The 15934-nt window shown below is 43.6% G+C and overlaps 1 protein-coding gene across 1 annotated transcript; it reads left to right on the top strand.

The window, feature by feature from the left end:
* Window positions 1-4301: 4301 nt before the first annotated feature.
* SOSTDC1 (sclerostin domain containing 1) lies at window positions 4302-8625 on the top strand. The gene is made up of 2 exons (XM_090046855.1): window positions 4302-4778; window positions 7346-8625. Exons 1-2 carry the CDS (start codon window positions 4580-4582, stop codon window positions 7759-7761), a joined length of 615 nt encoding a protein of 204 aa, XP_089902981.1. The 5' UTR covers window positions 4302-4579; the 3' UTR covers window positions 7762-8625.
* The last annotated feature ends 7309 nt before the right edge of the window (window positions 8626-15934 follow it).

Consider the following 15934-nt stretch of genomic DNA (forward strand, 5'->3'; position numbering starts at 1 on the left):
CTAGCAAATAGCCATAAAACTCCCTGTGCTCATTTTTGAAAGCGTTTATGTTTAAAATTTCAAACAAGATAATTCCCCAATGTTCTTCACCTAACTTTAGGATATTCCCTTACAGATAAAAAGTAGCAGAAGGGTCAAAAAACCCTCTTGGCTAAGCAGGGAAGTTGCAGCCCTCCTACAGAAAAAGAAAGAGGCATATAAACAATGGAAGCTTGGGACAGCCTCTAAGGAAGACTACTTGACAATGGCCTGTACTTGTAGAAACCAGATTAGGCAAGCTAAGGCAGAAACCAAACTAAAACTAGCTACAAGAATCAAGGACAACATTAGACCTTCTTTAGCTACATAGGAAGTACCTAAGGCAGCAGTTCCCAATCTCTGACAGACTGTGTACCACCAATTTAAAACAATAAAACCTTAAGTACCACCAGCACATTTTTGTCATATAAGGTAATTATACAAATCTGTTGGCATGTACCACTGCCGGGTTGTCTGTATACCGCTAGTGGTACCTGTACCACAGGTTGGGAACCATTGACCTAAGGCAAAGTATCTAAAATAAAGGCTGTACTTCCTAAAAAAGTCATAGGGCTGGAAGAGACCCTGAAGGAAGTAAAAGGAGAACATGGGAATGTGGGGTTGCTGCTCAATGCCTTAGGATACCTGGTCACTACCACTCAGGAAAAAACAGAACTCCTAAATGACTACTTTGCCTCAGTCTTTCACAAGACCAAGGGGAACAACATGCCAGGAAGGGCACAGAATGAGCAGAGCGGGATTGACACCATTCCCACCATTGCCATAGAACTGGTGTATGATCAATTAAAGAAATTAGATGCATATAAATCAGCAGGACCACATGAACACCACCCAACAGTGCTACAAGAGTTGGCCGAAGTAATCGCAGAGCCCCTGGCAAAGATCTTTCAAAAATCATGGGCCTCTGGAGAAATCCCAGAGGACTAGAAGAGGGCCAGTGTTATGCCCATCTTCAAGAAGGGGAAACATGAGGACCTGGGAAACTACAGACCTATTAGCTTAACTTCTATTCCAGGGAAAATCTTAGAAACATTCATCAAAGAGGCTATCTGTGACAACCTTGAAGAAAGCATGATACTGAATGATAGCCAGCATGGCTTTGTTGTGGGCATGTCTTGTTTTACCAACCTCATTTCTTTCTATGATCAGGTGCTGTCACCTGGATGAGGGAAAGCAGTTGACATCACATACCTTGACTTTCAGAAAGCCTTTGACCTGGTATCCCATGGGGTACTGATCAGAAAACTGGAAGATATCAGGCTCAATTGTGGGACTGTCAAGTGGGTGCGAAACTGATCACGGGGTAGGATGCAGAGAGTCCAAATGAATGGATTGGTGTTGTCCTGGAGAGATGTGGGCAGTGGCGTACCCCAGGGATCGGTACTTCACCCAGTGCTGTTCAACATCTTCATCAATGACCTGGATAAGGGGGTGAAAAGTCCATTGGCCAAGTTTGCAGATGACACCAAGATAAGGGGGGTTGCGTGGACACACATGCAGATAGGCTGCAGATACAAGCAGACCTAGACAGGCTGGCATGTTGGGCAGAATGGAACCAGATGAAGTTCAATGTAGAGAAATGCAAAGTGCTGCCCCCAGCACACCTACAGGCTGGGCAATACAACCTGACCAGCACTACAAATGAAAGGGATCTGTGGGTAACAATAGACCCAAGCATGAATATGAGCTGGCAATGCGATGCAGTAACCGCTACGGCCAATACAACTCTGGTATGTATCAATCGATGCATCTCCAGTAAAACCAAGTAAGTGATTCTCCTGCTTTACTCAACATTGATGTGGCTGCCTCTGGAGTATTGCTTCCAGTTTTGGGCACTGCACTTCAACAAGAAAGTGCTAAAACTCGAGAGGATCCAGAGAAGGGCCACCTGTATGATTAGAGACTTGCATAGCAAGCCATACGAGCAGAAGCTGAGGGATCTTGGATTCTTCAGTCTAAAGAAGAGAAGGCTGAGGGGATTTCATTGCAGCTTACTGCTATATCAGAGGCGTACAGCAAGGGCTTGGTGAACAACTATTCATCAGGGTGCCCTGGGGGAAAACTAGAAACAATGGGCACAAACTCCTGGAAGATAGCTTCAGGCTGAACATTAGGAAAAACTTCTTCACAACTAGGGTGTCCAGATTATGGAACAAGCTCCTCCCAGAGGTGGTTCAATCATCAGCCCTAGAGGTCTTCAAGAGAAGACTAGACTGTCACCTGGCTGGGGTCACCTGACCTCAGATGTCTTTCCTGCTCATGGACCTGATGATCCTTCAAGGTCCCTTCCAGCCCTATGACTTTTTTAGGAAGTACAGCCTTTATTTTAGATACTTTGCCTTAGGTCAATGGTTCCCAACCTGTGATACAGGTACCACTAGCGGTATACAGACAACCCGGCAGTGGTACATGCCAACAGATTTGTATAATTACCTTATATGACAAAAATGTGCTTGTGGTACTTAAGGTTTTATTGTTTTAAATTGGTGGTACACAGTCTGTCAGAGATTGGGAACTGCTGCCTTAGGTACGATGGATAATTACACAATAAACAATATATTTGATTTATATTATATTCAGACCATATCAGTTCACAAAACACATTATAGAGGAAGGAGAAAAGTATTCAGCCTTGTATAAACTGTAGTTACAGAAAAAAGAAGGTACAACTTCTACAGTTCAAAAAGTATAATTTTAGTTATCCAGTGTTACAGAAAAATTATTTACTAGTATTGCTAGTTTTCTAACAGACATACATTCATGAACAGTTTAGTTTAAAAAAACCCTTTCTTTTGTAACTGGCTCATAAAAAGGAAAATGGATTTCACACCATCGGTAACTTTGTGGGTGAATTTGATGTTCATTAAAGTAAGGAAGTGATAGCTTTGGCTGGAATTAGTCCAAGTATAGCCAAGAATGGATCAAGCTTTTCCACACATCTCTATTCTGCCTTGCAACATTCCTGTTATTCCAGAATTGGGTTGGGCTTGCTATAATACAGACAGGTACTGATCAAGCTTCTTCACACACAGCTCTTCCAGCATACCTCTGCCCTGTCTTGCAACACTTCTGTTATTCCTCTGTGCCTTAGGCAGAGCCTGTCAGATGGGCGGTGATTGTGGATCTGCTTCTGCTCCTGTTGAAATAAAACTGTAGTGTCCATTGACTTCAATGGTACAGGATCAAAGTCTTGGTGATGAAGACAAATGTCCTTGATAAGAAAAACTCATTTCTTCTGAAGTATTGGGATTTTGTCCCAGGCACTTAAAGGTAAATTTTAATTGTGACCTGGTTGTCCTTTCATTACAGCAATTGAAATCTGAGTGACGTCAGTTTTCAACTGAGTTGCACTAGTGTATGTGACAGTAGACTCTGACCATTGGAGTATGATATTGTTGTGATTTCCTGGACAATTGTGTTCTTCTTTAGAAGAAGAAATTTACTATTGATAAAATATTTTAGTTTTTTAAAATAGACATGCACAGTTCTTTGTGTAATTAATACCTGTAGGGCCAAAGTCACTCACCAGCAGGTTTTGATGTCAATGGAGTTATCTAGGTTCACACCATTAGCTGAGTTTAGCCAATAGGTTGTACGCCAAATTACATGGAAAATCAAATCAGTATGAGAAACAAGAAAATGTGTCAAATTAAGTATTTTCTTTGCTCTTTGTGATAGTTTATTGCATGAAAAAATACATTTAAAATTAAAAAAAGGTTTTACTTTAAGCAATGTATTAAACTTAAAAAAGATTGGTTTGGTGAATGAGTCTAATGAAGGGACATGAATATGGATGTAGGTGGACTGAGAAGCCTAGAGGAATTGCTTATTACCAGTAGTGACACAGAAGCCTGTGCTTGAAACTCTGCACATTGGGAAGAGGCGAACCCCCTAGCACAAGTGGTTTCTCCAGCGATGTTCCGTGTTGATCAAAGCTGCATTATTTAAATCTATCTGGAGGCAAGGCCATAAATTATTGACGGTATTTTTTAAAAATTTGTCTTTTAGGTGGATTGGGTGCACATTGCAGTTTTCTGTGAGTTCTACAACCTCTAGCATCCCCCCCGCTTTTTTTTTTTTTTGCTCAGCTGACAAAGTTTCCTCCAAAGCACATTCTAGGACTGGTAACTCCGCATAACAGGGGCAATGCTGACACTTGGCTTCAAGCACATCCCAGCCGCGCAGGACATAGGAAAGGGCAGAAGAGCCCGTGCAGTCTGTGTCTCTGCTGCCAGATAGTTCACAGAGTTTCCTGACCCCCTCCGAAGCCCCAGCCCGGGATCCTGCAATTAGAAGAGCTGGCTCCGCCTCTCCTGCAGCCCGCTCTGCCATTGGGAAGATGTCTGTGCGGGCCGGGAGGGAGGCAGCCCACCCCTTCTCTTGTGTTTTCATTCTGAATCAATCCACTTCACACCTGAATGAATGCCAAGCGCCTGCGGATATATAAGGGAAAACTTGAAGCTGCAAGCTGCAGAGTTGCTGGGCAGGAGCGCAGGGGAGAGCACTCCGCGAGCTCTGCTAGGCAGGGGCTGAGCCAGCCATGCTCTCCGCTCCCGTCCGGGCCGCCCTCCTCGCCTGCCTCTTCGCCCAGACCTGCCCGGCTTTCAAGAACGATGCCACCGAGATCCTTTATGCGCACGTGGGGAAGCCTGTCCCGGCGAGCCCCGGCACCAACAGCACCTTGAACCAAGCCAGGAATGGAGGCAGGCATTACAGCCGCCCTGCGTTGGATCGCAGCGGTGAGTATCGCCCCCCTGCCCCTGCCCCTGCCCCTGCCCCTGCCGGCGCGACCCCGAGCTCAGCTACCCCAGCCCTGCCCGGCGGGACCCCCTGACCCCCGCGGGATGCAGCAGCAGCCCCGGGGCGATGAAGTCTGCCCCCCGCCCCCCATGTTGCATGCACAAAAGCTTTTTAGAAGCGATCGTTTTAAATTCGATTCGAAAAGAAGTCATCGACAATTTTATTTGAAGAACTATAATTGTTGCCTTGATGGGTGTGCTTTGGAGTAGTGCCTATAGAGGGGATTGCACTAATAAAGTCTGAGCATCACCTGGCTTGTGGTGTGTGCCGCTGCCAGGCGCTCCCGGGAGCCAGGTGAGTCTCGGAAATATCAAAGCAGCTTTGCCTTGGGATCCAGCTCTCTCCCCTTTGGCTTCCTAGCTTCGTCCTTACCTGCTTGGTTCCCCCATCTCTCATCTCTGCTCCAACTTGTCCCTTTTGATTTCCCTTCCCGCCCCCCCTTCCTTTTTCCTGAACTGGAGGTAGGAAGAGCCAAATCCATCTTCTCCATCACCACTCCCTTAAGGTAAAAAACACCAGAAATGCCACACACCCACATGCCTTGGGGAAAAGTGACTGCACTCAGGGAAAGCAAAAGGACACCGTGAATGCAGGCTCCCTCAGAAAAGCTGAGATGTGTCAGCTTTCCTATAGGTGGGTGGCAGGAAATATTTTCTCCTTAGATTTCTGCAGCCCAGTAGGTATCAATTGTCAGTGAACTGTCACTGTAGGAAAGCTGACTTTGCATACACATAACAAGAGAAGGAAAGACAAATCAGAGCTATGACAAGATGCTTCCAGGTACATTCCTGAGCGCAGCTGTAGGAAGCCGAGCTTGCATCCTTCAGGCGTATGCAGCACTCCAGAAACCAGTCCTTGTGCAAACAGACTTTCTGGAGCAGTCTCAAAAGTGCAACAGCTTGGAAGCAATGGGGAAGAGGGACAAAGTGAGGCTATTTTAACCCATGGCTCTGATTAGAGTGTGCTTCCAAAAATCTAAGTGAAAACAGAAACATCCTGTAACACTGATGGGCGTAGGTACCTTCAGATCCTCTTGTGGCTTGCTCTAACATTTTTGGAGTGATTACTTGTTGTTTTAAAAGCCTGAAATAATGATATGCGTGTTCCAACCCCACGGTAAAATTTCCATTAAAAAGAGGTAGAACAGCCAGCCAAGGATTACACATTAAAATGAAGTGCATTGTGCCAGGTTAATTTCAAAAGGGTAATTATACAAATAAACATCTGTATTTATTGCAGCATGCGGAGCTGCATATACAAGCAGGCACAAGCATGCTTTTATTTGCAGCTCTGCACTTTGATACTGTGTCAATTGCCTTGGAGAACTAAATAATGTTGCCTCAGGATTTGCAATATTCCTTGTATCAAGTACAGGTAAGTATAAGGAATAGTGTAAATACAAAGATAAAGTTGTTTTTAAGGCAAAAACACCACTGTTATTTTGCTAATAATTCAAACATCAGGTACAGAATATAAGTTTTGATCACCTTCGATTTTATTATTTCTCATATAAATATGGCTTGAAAAAAAACCATTTTCACTGGTGAGTAAATCCATAAATTGGAAAGTTGAAGAAAATATGTATTTGTGATTTCCTTAAATGTATTAGAATAATTCCCCAGACCACATAGAAACAGTATTTTTCATGCTAATGATCCATCAGAATTTCTCCAAGCATCCCAAAGTAAGTTCCCTCCAGGCTAAGAAAAGTAAAAGACATTTCAGCCCAAGGGTAATTTCTTCCTTCCAGATGATTAAGAGCCTGCCAATGAGGCCTGAAAATGAAATTCCTTCCTTCACCAAAATACTAACTTTTTTTTTAAATTTTAATTTGTATCCAAAGCCAAATTGGCCAAAACGAATTTCAAATCCAAGAGTCCAGAACCATAAGTGGCCCTATAACTGGCAAGCCTCTGAAGCCCCAGGTGTGGGTGGAGGAGGTCTCCGAAACCTTTGGTGGGCATCTTGCGTGCAGGTCCAAGCCCAGAGGCTTGGGGTTTGGCTGCCCCCAAGTTTTGCTTGCCCTCAGCCATAAGGCCTTCAGAGCAAGCAATAGAGCAGACTCCCATTCCCATAACCTGGGCTTAATGCCACTGCACCTTGGTGGGTACTAAACCATGCCAGAAGAGCAGTTCTCCTGAAAAGCGGTTCAGGAAAACCACCTTCTTGGACATGCATGGTATTTCCCCTGCCAGGTTAAGAAGCCACTACACTTGATCTGAGCCTTCAAGAGGCTAAGAAGCATCACCAAAATGATAGCTACTACAGTGCTTAGCACAATTTATTTATTTTTGCCCTTTCGTAAGACCCAGAAGGCCCTGTCAGATTGACACCCACTGTGGGCTAGACATGTACATATAATGAAAGACCATCTCCAACAGTTTGTCTAAATCCATGTCACATTGCTGTACTGGCCTTGCTCATTTGAACACGGTTGGCAACCTGAAGAATGGTTTAGGAAATCTTCTTTTTCTGAGTCTGTGTTTTTGTTCTATGCATTCTGCAGATCGTGTTCAAGTTGGCTGTCGGGAACTGAGATCCACCAAGTACATTTCAGATGGCCAGTGTACCAGCATAAACCCCTTGAAAGAGCTGGTATGTGCTGGTGAATGCCTCCCTTTGCCGTTGCTCCCCAACTGGATTGGGGGAGGTTATGGAACCAAGTACTGGAGCAGGAGGAGCTCGCAAGAATGGAGGTGTGTCAATGACAAAACTCGCACCCAGAGGATTCAGCTCCAGTGCCAGGACGGAAGCATAAGAACCTACAAAATAACTGTTGTCACAGCCTGCAAGTGCAAAAGGTACACCAGGCAGCACAATGAGTCCAGCCACAACTTCGAGGGAGCCTCTCAGGCTAAGCCCATCCAGCATCACAAAGAGAGAAAAAGAGTCAGTAAAAGCAGCAAGCATAGTACAAGTTAGAAGTCAGACGTGTCCCCATAAATGAACTCGCCTGGAACCATTCTCTTCATTGATATGACTGCTTAAAAGACAAGTCTGCCATTGCTATGTTATCACTTAACCACACATGCTCTTTTTTTCTTTTTTTTTTTTGCTTGACCAAACTCAGAAGGGCATTCTGTGCATAAGGACTTTCTTGGCCATTTTCATATGCTCAAGATGGAGAATACCAAAAGCCTTCCAATCCTATCCTTTGAACCGGAGGCATGGAGGCAAAGAATTGTTGCCATGAACATTCACTTAAATTTGGCTTTTAGAAAGGTGCTTTGTGAGGTTTTCATAAGGAGAGTTAATTGTTGTCCATTGCCTTCTCATTCATATTTTATAACACTTTGACACATTCTTTTAATGATAGCCAGCAACTGTTTTCAGATTAATTCTAAGAAAACAATGCCTTGCATGCTCTTGTATATCAGTATACCAAAAATTTAAATTATGCATGGCAGCATTTGAAAAGGAAAGCTGAATAAACTATTTATTTGTCAATGTAATTATTTAATGAGCTTTTACATAGTTTTTTTTTTAAATGTTCATCTTATGTTTTATAGCTCTTTCATGTATCAAAGTATTTTCCTATGATTTGTGGCTGGATTAGGATATACCACACATTTTGTAGATAATGTAAAATAGATGTTTTTGGTATTCTTGGTACATTTGGACATCAACAGTTTTGGATGTTATTTTGCAAGTAACTTTAAAAAAAATGCCTTGTACATGCTATACTCTGTATTATTTTTGTTTAAAATGTGCAATCAAATGAAAGTTATGACTTCCTTTCAAATTTGTGGGTTTTTTTGTACAAAAATAAACAGTGCTAAAAAGATGCATCATCTCTGGCTCTAACGTATATGAAACTGCACACATTTTGAGGAATTACAGCATTTAATCTCATACAGTGGGAAAACATTATTTGATTTAAAACAAATGCCATAAAAATTTGGCAGCAATATTTAGCATTAAAAAAACAATCTTTCTGTGGAGTCTGACTTGTACAAGTCTTATGTGACCATTTATACCTGGTGCTCATTTATGGTCAAAATCAGACTTTAACAATGTTCACATTGTATGTAGCAGACAGTAAGTATGTATTTGTGAATAAAACACCCCAGTCTATTTATATATTTCATTAATGTCATCAAACTTAAGACTTACAGTAATAACAATAATCAGTATAGCCTCTCTCATATACACAGTTTAGTCTTGAACATTAATCACAGAGGATGTATTATGAAATGTATAGTAGAGACAACTTTTCTATGTACAGAACAGGAGTAATCTGTAATTTAATTATTCAAACCAAATGATGCTTGAGGTGATCCATATTCATTCTAAGTGGTTAAGCTATCCAAAAGAAAACACTAAAAAGTAGATTCGCCAATGTACCACACCATTCTTAGTTGACTGGATTTTATATCCTCCAAACATTAGTGTGAACAGCTACAGACAGAACATTGGATTCTAAAAAATGTGCTGCCTCCAGCATGTCCTTGATCAAATGTTTCATTCATTCTTGTTTACATTTTAATTTAATAAGACCCAATGGCTATATTGCAACATCATTTTTAAGCAGAACACCTCACTGATAACTAATGGAGCTCGCCATTTAAATATCAGTGCCACAGCATGGCTCCTAGGATCCTAAAGTTTAATGACAGCTAGCCAAATTCTTTCCAATAGTATTTCTTCATCCTTAGCAGATTCTTAAAGAACTCTTTGGAAAGTAGCTTTGTGTGTGAGAAAGAAGATGAAATGTCCTTGGGGTTTTCCTTTTCCTCCTCTGGTGTGCTTTAATTTTTGAATGGGAAAGAGAAAAAGATTAAAACCATACAGTGGTGTACACGTAAGATAATAGACATAAATTAATGACCCAGATTGTTTCCTTCAAGCTAACTTCAGTATCATAAAGGGGTCAGGCTGATCACCTAGGCTGCTTACAGTTGTGAAAAAACAAACCAAACAAAACAGCACTTTATTTTCAGCTTGGTGTGCCCCTGCACCAAGTGCAGTGCACACCCAGAAGAGGCATCACGTTAATTTGACGCAGCTTGCTCAATGTCTGTGTAGACTACAGGCATCAGTGAAGCTTTCTGGCACTCTAATAGCTGAATTGAGTCAACTTTAGATAAAAATGCACAAAAGTCCTGCTGAAGTGCACGATCTAAATAGATGTTGGGCGAACCAGGTCAAACTGACATGCTTTCTCTTTAAGTTTTTTTCCCGCCACATCTGTAAGCAGGTGTAGAACCTAGGGATTAAATTTAATTTATACCCGCAGTTTTTTTTACACTGCTGACACTTTAAAGGAGCCTAAATTCACACCACTGGTTCTTAACTTTTTTAGACATGAGGCATCCCTTGATAGACTTGAGGGACCCTTGGACAGATTGGAGGCACCCCTTGGAAAATGTCAGCTCTTAGATTTCACTCTTTTTTTGCCTACAGAAAAGTAATAAGAGCTTTCTGTTGCAAAGACCTTAGAACTATAGATTTCTATTTGAAATCTTGGGGTTTATCTTGTGAATCACATTCACTGATAACACCTTGCAGCATGCTTAAAAGGATCTCAAGGCACCCCAAAGTTGCTGTGGCACCCCAGTTAAGAATCACTGATTTATGCCCGCTCTAAGGCCCTTTAACCCTACAAGAATGCTATAAAGGGGCTTGTTGTAAATTTGAATCTGGGGCTACATACAGACAAGCAGTTTGATTCATACCAGAGCATTTTGAGCTGCACTGAAGCCAGATCTTACAGACAGTCCCACATTAAGCACCTGTGAATTATTCGAATTAACACTTCACCTTGGAACAACTTCACAGCCCATTCAACTTAATTGCCATTTAAGCTTTATGTGTAAACAGCTGGACTAGGCCTGTTTTGGTGTGAGTCAGAGACCAACCCAGTATGTCTCTCATCAAGCTGGTTGTCTGTTTTTTGCCTGGTATTGCCAGCATTTTTCTATAGTACAAGACATGGGCAGCAGCATATCATGCTTCCTCCTGCTAAAGGGTCACAGCTCTTTAACAAGAAACTAGTTCTAGCAGCAGAAGTTAATTCAGCCAGCATGCCAATTCAGCCTTTATCTTCATTACAATGATTACACAGGGAAAATGACCCATTGCTGACAGTGATGATAAGCAACTGGAGTCCCTGGGGTCATAACCAAATGATATTTAAAACATGTAGACAGGAAAAAACAGTTGATATGGTTCCATAAAGTGTCAGGCACAATGTTCCATCATGTCACATGAATTTTATTCTGTGTTAAAAGCTAAACAATCTTTCACATCAGTTTAATTGTACAAGGAAGGGAAGTATTGTTTACAATTATTGTTGGCAATACGTAATCTTCTTTGTGAAGACAGGACCAGAAGGTCATTGGGTATGAGGAACAAAACTAAGACCACCATCAGATTTCACATAAGCCACTAAAAGAACCATCACAAACTTTCTATGTCACCCCAAAACAAATGGGAGGTGTTCTATTTTTTTTCCCTTCTTCACTGAGTCATAATTCTATTAAGGGAAAGGTACTGGAGTCAAAAAATCTTAGTCTGATTCAAAGGTTTACTGCAGGCTTCCTGTGTGACTTAGGCCAAGTCACTAGACCTTGATTCTGCCACCTTCCACAGGCTGGATAACACCTTACTCCTGAAGGGAGTAGATAGGGCTCTTCAGAAACTCTTCAGTGTGAGTGAAGGTTGCAGGATCTTGACCTTCGTATTTCCTCTTTTGCAAAATATATTTTATATGCCTTTCCTATCTCATACGGATGTTGTGTAAGAAACTGACAATACAGATTCCACAGGTCGTAAACCAAGAAAAAGCTAGTTGGTGGAATTAAAGCCAGAAGACAGATGAGACTACTGTGCCCTGCTCTTGGCTGTTCTTGACCAGAGTGAGACTTCGCTACAAAAAATCAACAACTTAATAGCAATCTGACTCTGTATAACATTGTTAACTTTGTGCCAGGTGATTCTGTTATGTTGTCACTCCTTCAGGGGGATAAAGATCCTTTCACAGTGTCTTGCTTAGAGTGACAGACGGTATCATAGAATCATAGAAATTGAGGGCTGGAAGGGACCTTAAAAAATCATTGAGTCCAACCCCCTGCTCTGGGAAGGAATATTGCTGAGATCAAATGATCCCAGCAAGATGTCTGTCCAGTCTCCTTTTGAAGACTTCCAAGCTTGGGGACTGGGCTACCTCCTTGAGAAGTGTATTTCAGATTCTGGTCACCCTTACCATAAAGAAGTTCTTACATCCAACCTGAAGCCATCCTCTAACAGTTTATGGCCATTGGTCCTTGTCCTCCTCTGGGGTGCCCTAGTGAACAGTTTTTCTCCCAGCTCCCAATAGTCACCACTTACATACTTACAGATGACCACCAAGTTCCCCCTCAGTCTTCTTTTCGCCAGGCTGAACAGTCCCAGATCCCTTAGTCTTTCCTCATAACGTTTCTTGTCCAGGCCCTTAATCATTCTTGTGTCCCTTCTCTGGACCCTTTCAAGATTCTCCACATCTTTTCTGAAGTGCAATGCCCAGAACTGCATGCAGTACTCCAGCTGGGGTCTCACCAACATTAAGTAGATAGGAAGTAGAAGAATCCCAGTATTCTATTAGCTTTGCTGACTATAGTATTGCACCGGTGGCTTGTGTTCATCCTGTGATCAACCATAACCTCGAGGTCCCCTTCAGCTATTGTGCTGGCCAGGACATCTCTTTCTAACCTATATCCATGTCACTGGCTTTGTCTACCCAGATGAAGTACTCTGCATTTGCCCTTATTGAATGGTATAGAAAAGACCACAGAATCTATCACTAAATTTGTCAGATCTCAAGGGACCTGAGGGAACCCCTTCTTACTGGAGGGCCTGTACACCTGCAATAGCTTGGGCTCCAGAGAACCCATCCCAGCCCTCTACCACTGCCTTCCCATGATAGTTTGCAGGGGAGTTCTAATAGAAAAGATCTATTAAAAGGCTGATTTGTATTAATTTATCTAAGAGATCATCCTGAGGTTACAGAGGGGACAATGTGTACTATTCTTACTTATCTCTAAACTTCAGTATGTCCTCATTCTCCAGGGGCCTATATAAACTTTCCCTTCTTCTCATATGAAATTGAATCCATGGATCCCATCCATGGGATCTAGATGAGAGGTAAACGCAATTGTTCAGGGAGATCTGATTATATCTACCCTTATATGTAGACTAGCCAACTGCCTGTTAAGAATGATGGGGGGGGGGCAGGCGGGGAGAGGGCAGACACGGAGCCTCATGCCCCCCTGTCCAGGCTGGCTCCCCCTTTATCTTCTGCTGCTTGGGGTCCAGGCCTGCTCTCCTCCACATCCCTCCCCACCCACCACTGAAGGGAGCGGGGTCCTCAGTCCGGTCCTCTGTGCAGCTTTGGAATCATGGCGGTGCGCCCCCATGCTGGGAGCACTCTGATTGGCTGTTTCTGTCAGCCAGTCAGAGTTTGAATAAAGTGTTACAGACAGACAGACTTAGGTGTAGGCTTTTATAATATTAGAATTCCCCTCTATGAAAAGATACAAGGGGCATGTGACAGAGCAGCTTCAATGCTCCATCGTTTTAAGGGCTGGAGCAGCCAGCCGCCAGGTGTCTGACAAGGGCAGCCATTTTGGAGAGCTCTGGTATAAGAGCAGAGCAGTCTGTGTAGAGGGCCCAAGGAGGCAACATCAGGCTCATTTGCTCCTGGAAGACTGTGGAGGTAAGGAGGGTGGTGGCAGTGGTTATGGGGAAGAAGGAGGCTTCATTGGTCTTGGACATGATCTGAAACTGTACCCTGCCAGGATATGGAGGTCTGGTGGTCCTGCTTGTGGTGGGATAGGGCCACTTAAATGCCAGGTTTGAGGACCATCCTGGTATAAGGTGGGTTGGGGCAGCTAAACCCCTGCCCTCATGTTAGGGCGGGTGTGTTAACCAGTTGTAGGCCAGGCTCACCAGTGAGAGCATCTGAGCCTATGGGAGTGTTTGACCCTGTGCCCTAGGAAAAAAGCGGAGTTGTGGGCCAGGCATGTTAAGTAGAGTGACACCTGAGCCTATGGGAGTGTTTGACCATGTGCCCAATGAAAGGGCACAGTAGTGTGGCCCTAGAAGAGGGTGGAGTTGAGAGGCCCTGGGGGAGGGCAGAGTGGGGCCTTAGAGAGGAAGGGGTGGAGTAGTGGCCCAGTGAGGGTATGGGGGCAAAGTCAACCCACAATTCTGCAAATCACCCAGTGTTCACTCAGATGAGCTGCTGGCCAAGGCAAGAAGAGATGAGCCTGACGGCCCTCCAGGGTTGCTTAAGGGGAACAAGGGCAGGGCACGTGTGACCCAAGGGGGTGGTATGACAGAGACCCATGAGGGGTGGTGTGAGAGCCCAGTTGAGAGCAGGGGGAATGAAAGAGGCCTCGGTGAGAGTGGTGTGTTATGTGTGTGGCCCAGAATGGGGCAGTAAGCAAGAGGCCTAACTGCACCGAGTTTGGTCTGGCCTCAAGCTGGAAGTGTTATCTGCGAGGCATGGGACACATGTAGAGGTGGTTGGAGTGTGTACATTAGGCCCTTGACATCAGGGCGGATTGAAGGGCAGCCTCCCACCTATTAACATCAAAACAATGCTACATCAAGGTGTGGTAGGTGGGAGAGGGGGGCAGCTGGCCCTAGTACAAAGGAGCAGGCTGGTCTCCCCACCAGGCCATGAGCTGGCTCCTTTCGTCACAGGGCGCATCTACATGTTCATCAATGTGCAGCGGTTACTGTACATTAAATTTACTACTTGTATAATGAAGTACTAAATTTAATGTGCAGTAACCGGTGTTACTGTGCAGTAGCACCAGTGGAGACCTTTTAAATGATGTTACTGCACAGTAGCCTAATAATACTGCACAGTTGTGCATTAGCACATCGCAGCACAGACAGTGTTACTGTACAGTATTATTAGGCTACTGCGCACTTAGTGTCTCATTTAGACACACCCAGGGAGTATGATGTGGACCACTGTGAATTCTCTCATAGGGCCATGCTGAAGTTAACTTAATGGTTAAATAAAAAATAACCTCGAGTGGTCATGGATGAATTCAGCTGTGTTGACAAGGACAGGGGTTTAAAACAGCTTTGCTAAATTTTTAGTCAATGTACTAGTAGTTGTATACCTTGACAAAAAAACTCAACATGGAAATGTATCGAATCAATACAATGGAGAGGCAGGTTATATCATTTTACATTAATAATTGGATTTTCTTACAGTGAAAATTATATAGAAAACAGCTCTCCAAATCACTGGTAGTCCCTCAATGCAAGGAGGATACTCTTCCAGTAAATAAGGGAGTAATTGGTGAGTTTGAAATCACTGAGGCCAATTCAAGATTTGCATGTTTGACTACAGACATGGCAAAACTCTCTAGGGCTAGGTACAGACAGTTAAAAAGCCTGAGGCTGAATCAATTCAGTCTTTGCAGGTTAGTCTAAACTGGACAGATTAAATTGAAATAAAAGTAAACACACTTGATCTACCTTTGATTCAGGAAATGCAGCTACATGCCTGCAGTGGCTGAGGCCAGAAGCTGGTGGGTGCTAGAACATGGCTGTTCACCAGACTGGGCTGCATCCTCAACCAGGCTTGTTCCCCTCTACCCTCCCCCATCCTTGTCAACCAGCCCTCACTGCTCCAGCTTGGGAGAAGAGGGGCAGGGCCCGCCCTGCTCTCTGAAGCGGACACTACAGCCCAGCCCAGGGCTGCAAAGCAGCACCCTCATGCCTCAACCAGCCCTCCTATAGTACGTTGAGCTGGTTTGGAGCAGCTCCAGGCTGGCAAGCTGATCCCGTGCCCCCTGCCAGCTGAGGCTGCTCTGACCTGGCTCAACGTGCTGTAGTCCCCAGGTGCACGTTCAAACATGGAGCCCAGGGGCAATAAACTCCAGTGGGATATGTGCCAAAGTTTATTTCTTCGAATTAATTGCATGTACAGATGTGCTCGTGGTCTAGGATTCTGAGAATAATATTTGATGAAATTGAAAATAAAGCTGAACAAATTCATAATCTGGGAAGTTATATCGTTATTTTGTTATTTTTTCATTTCTGAAAACTGCCCAGAGCTAAATGTAAATTGGTTTATAATGGATGAAAATCAGTT

The sequence above is a fragment of the Crocodylus siamensis genome, chromosome 5 (genome assembly GCF_052110815.1).
Source record: "Crocodylus siamensis isolate JL-2025a chromosome 5, ASM5211081v1, whole genome shotgun sequence".
Taxonomy (NCBI): domain Eukaryota; kingdom Metazoa; phylum Chordata; order Crocodylia; family Crocodylidae; genus Crocodylus; species Crocodylus siamensis.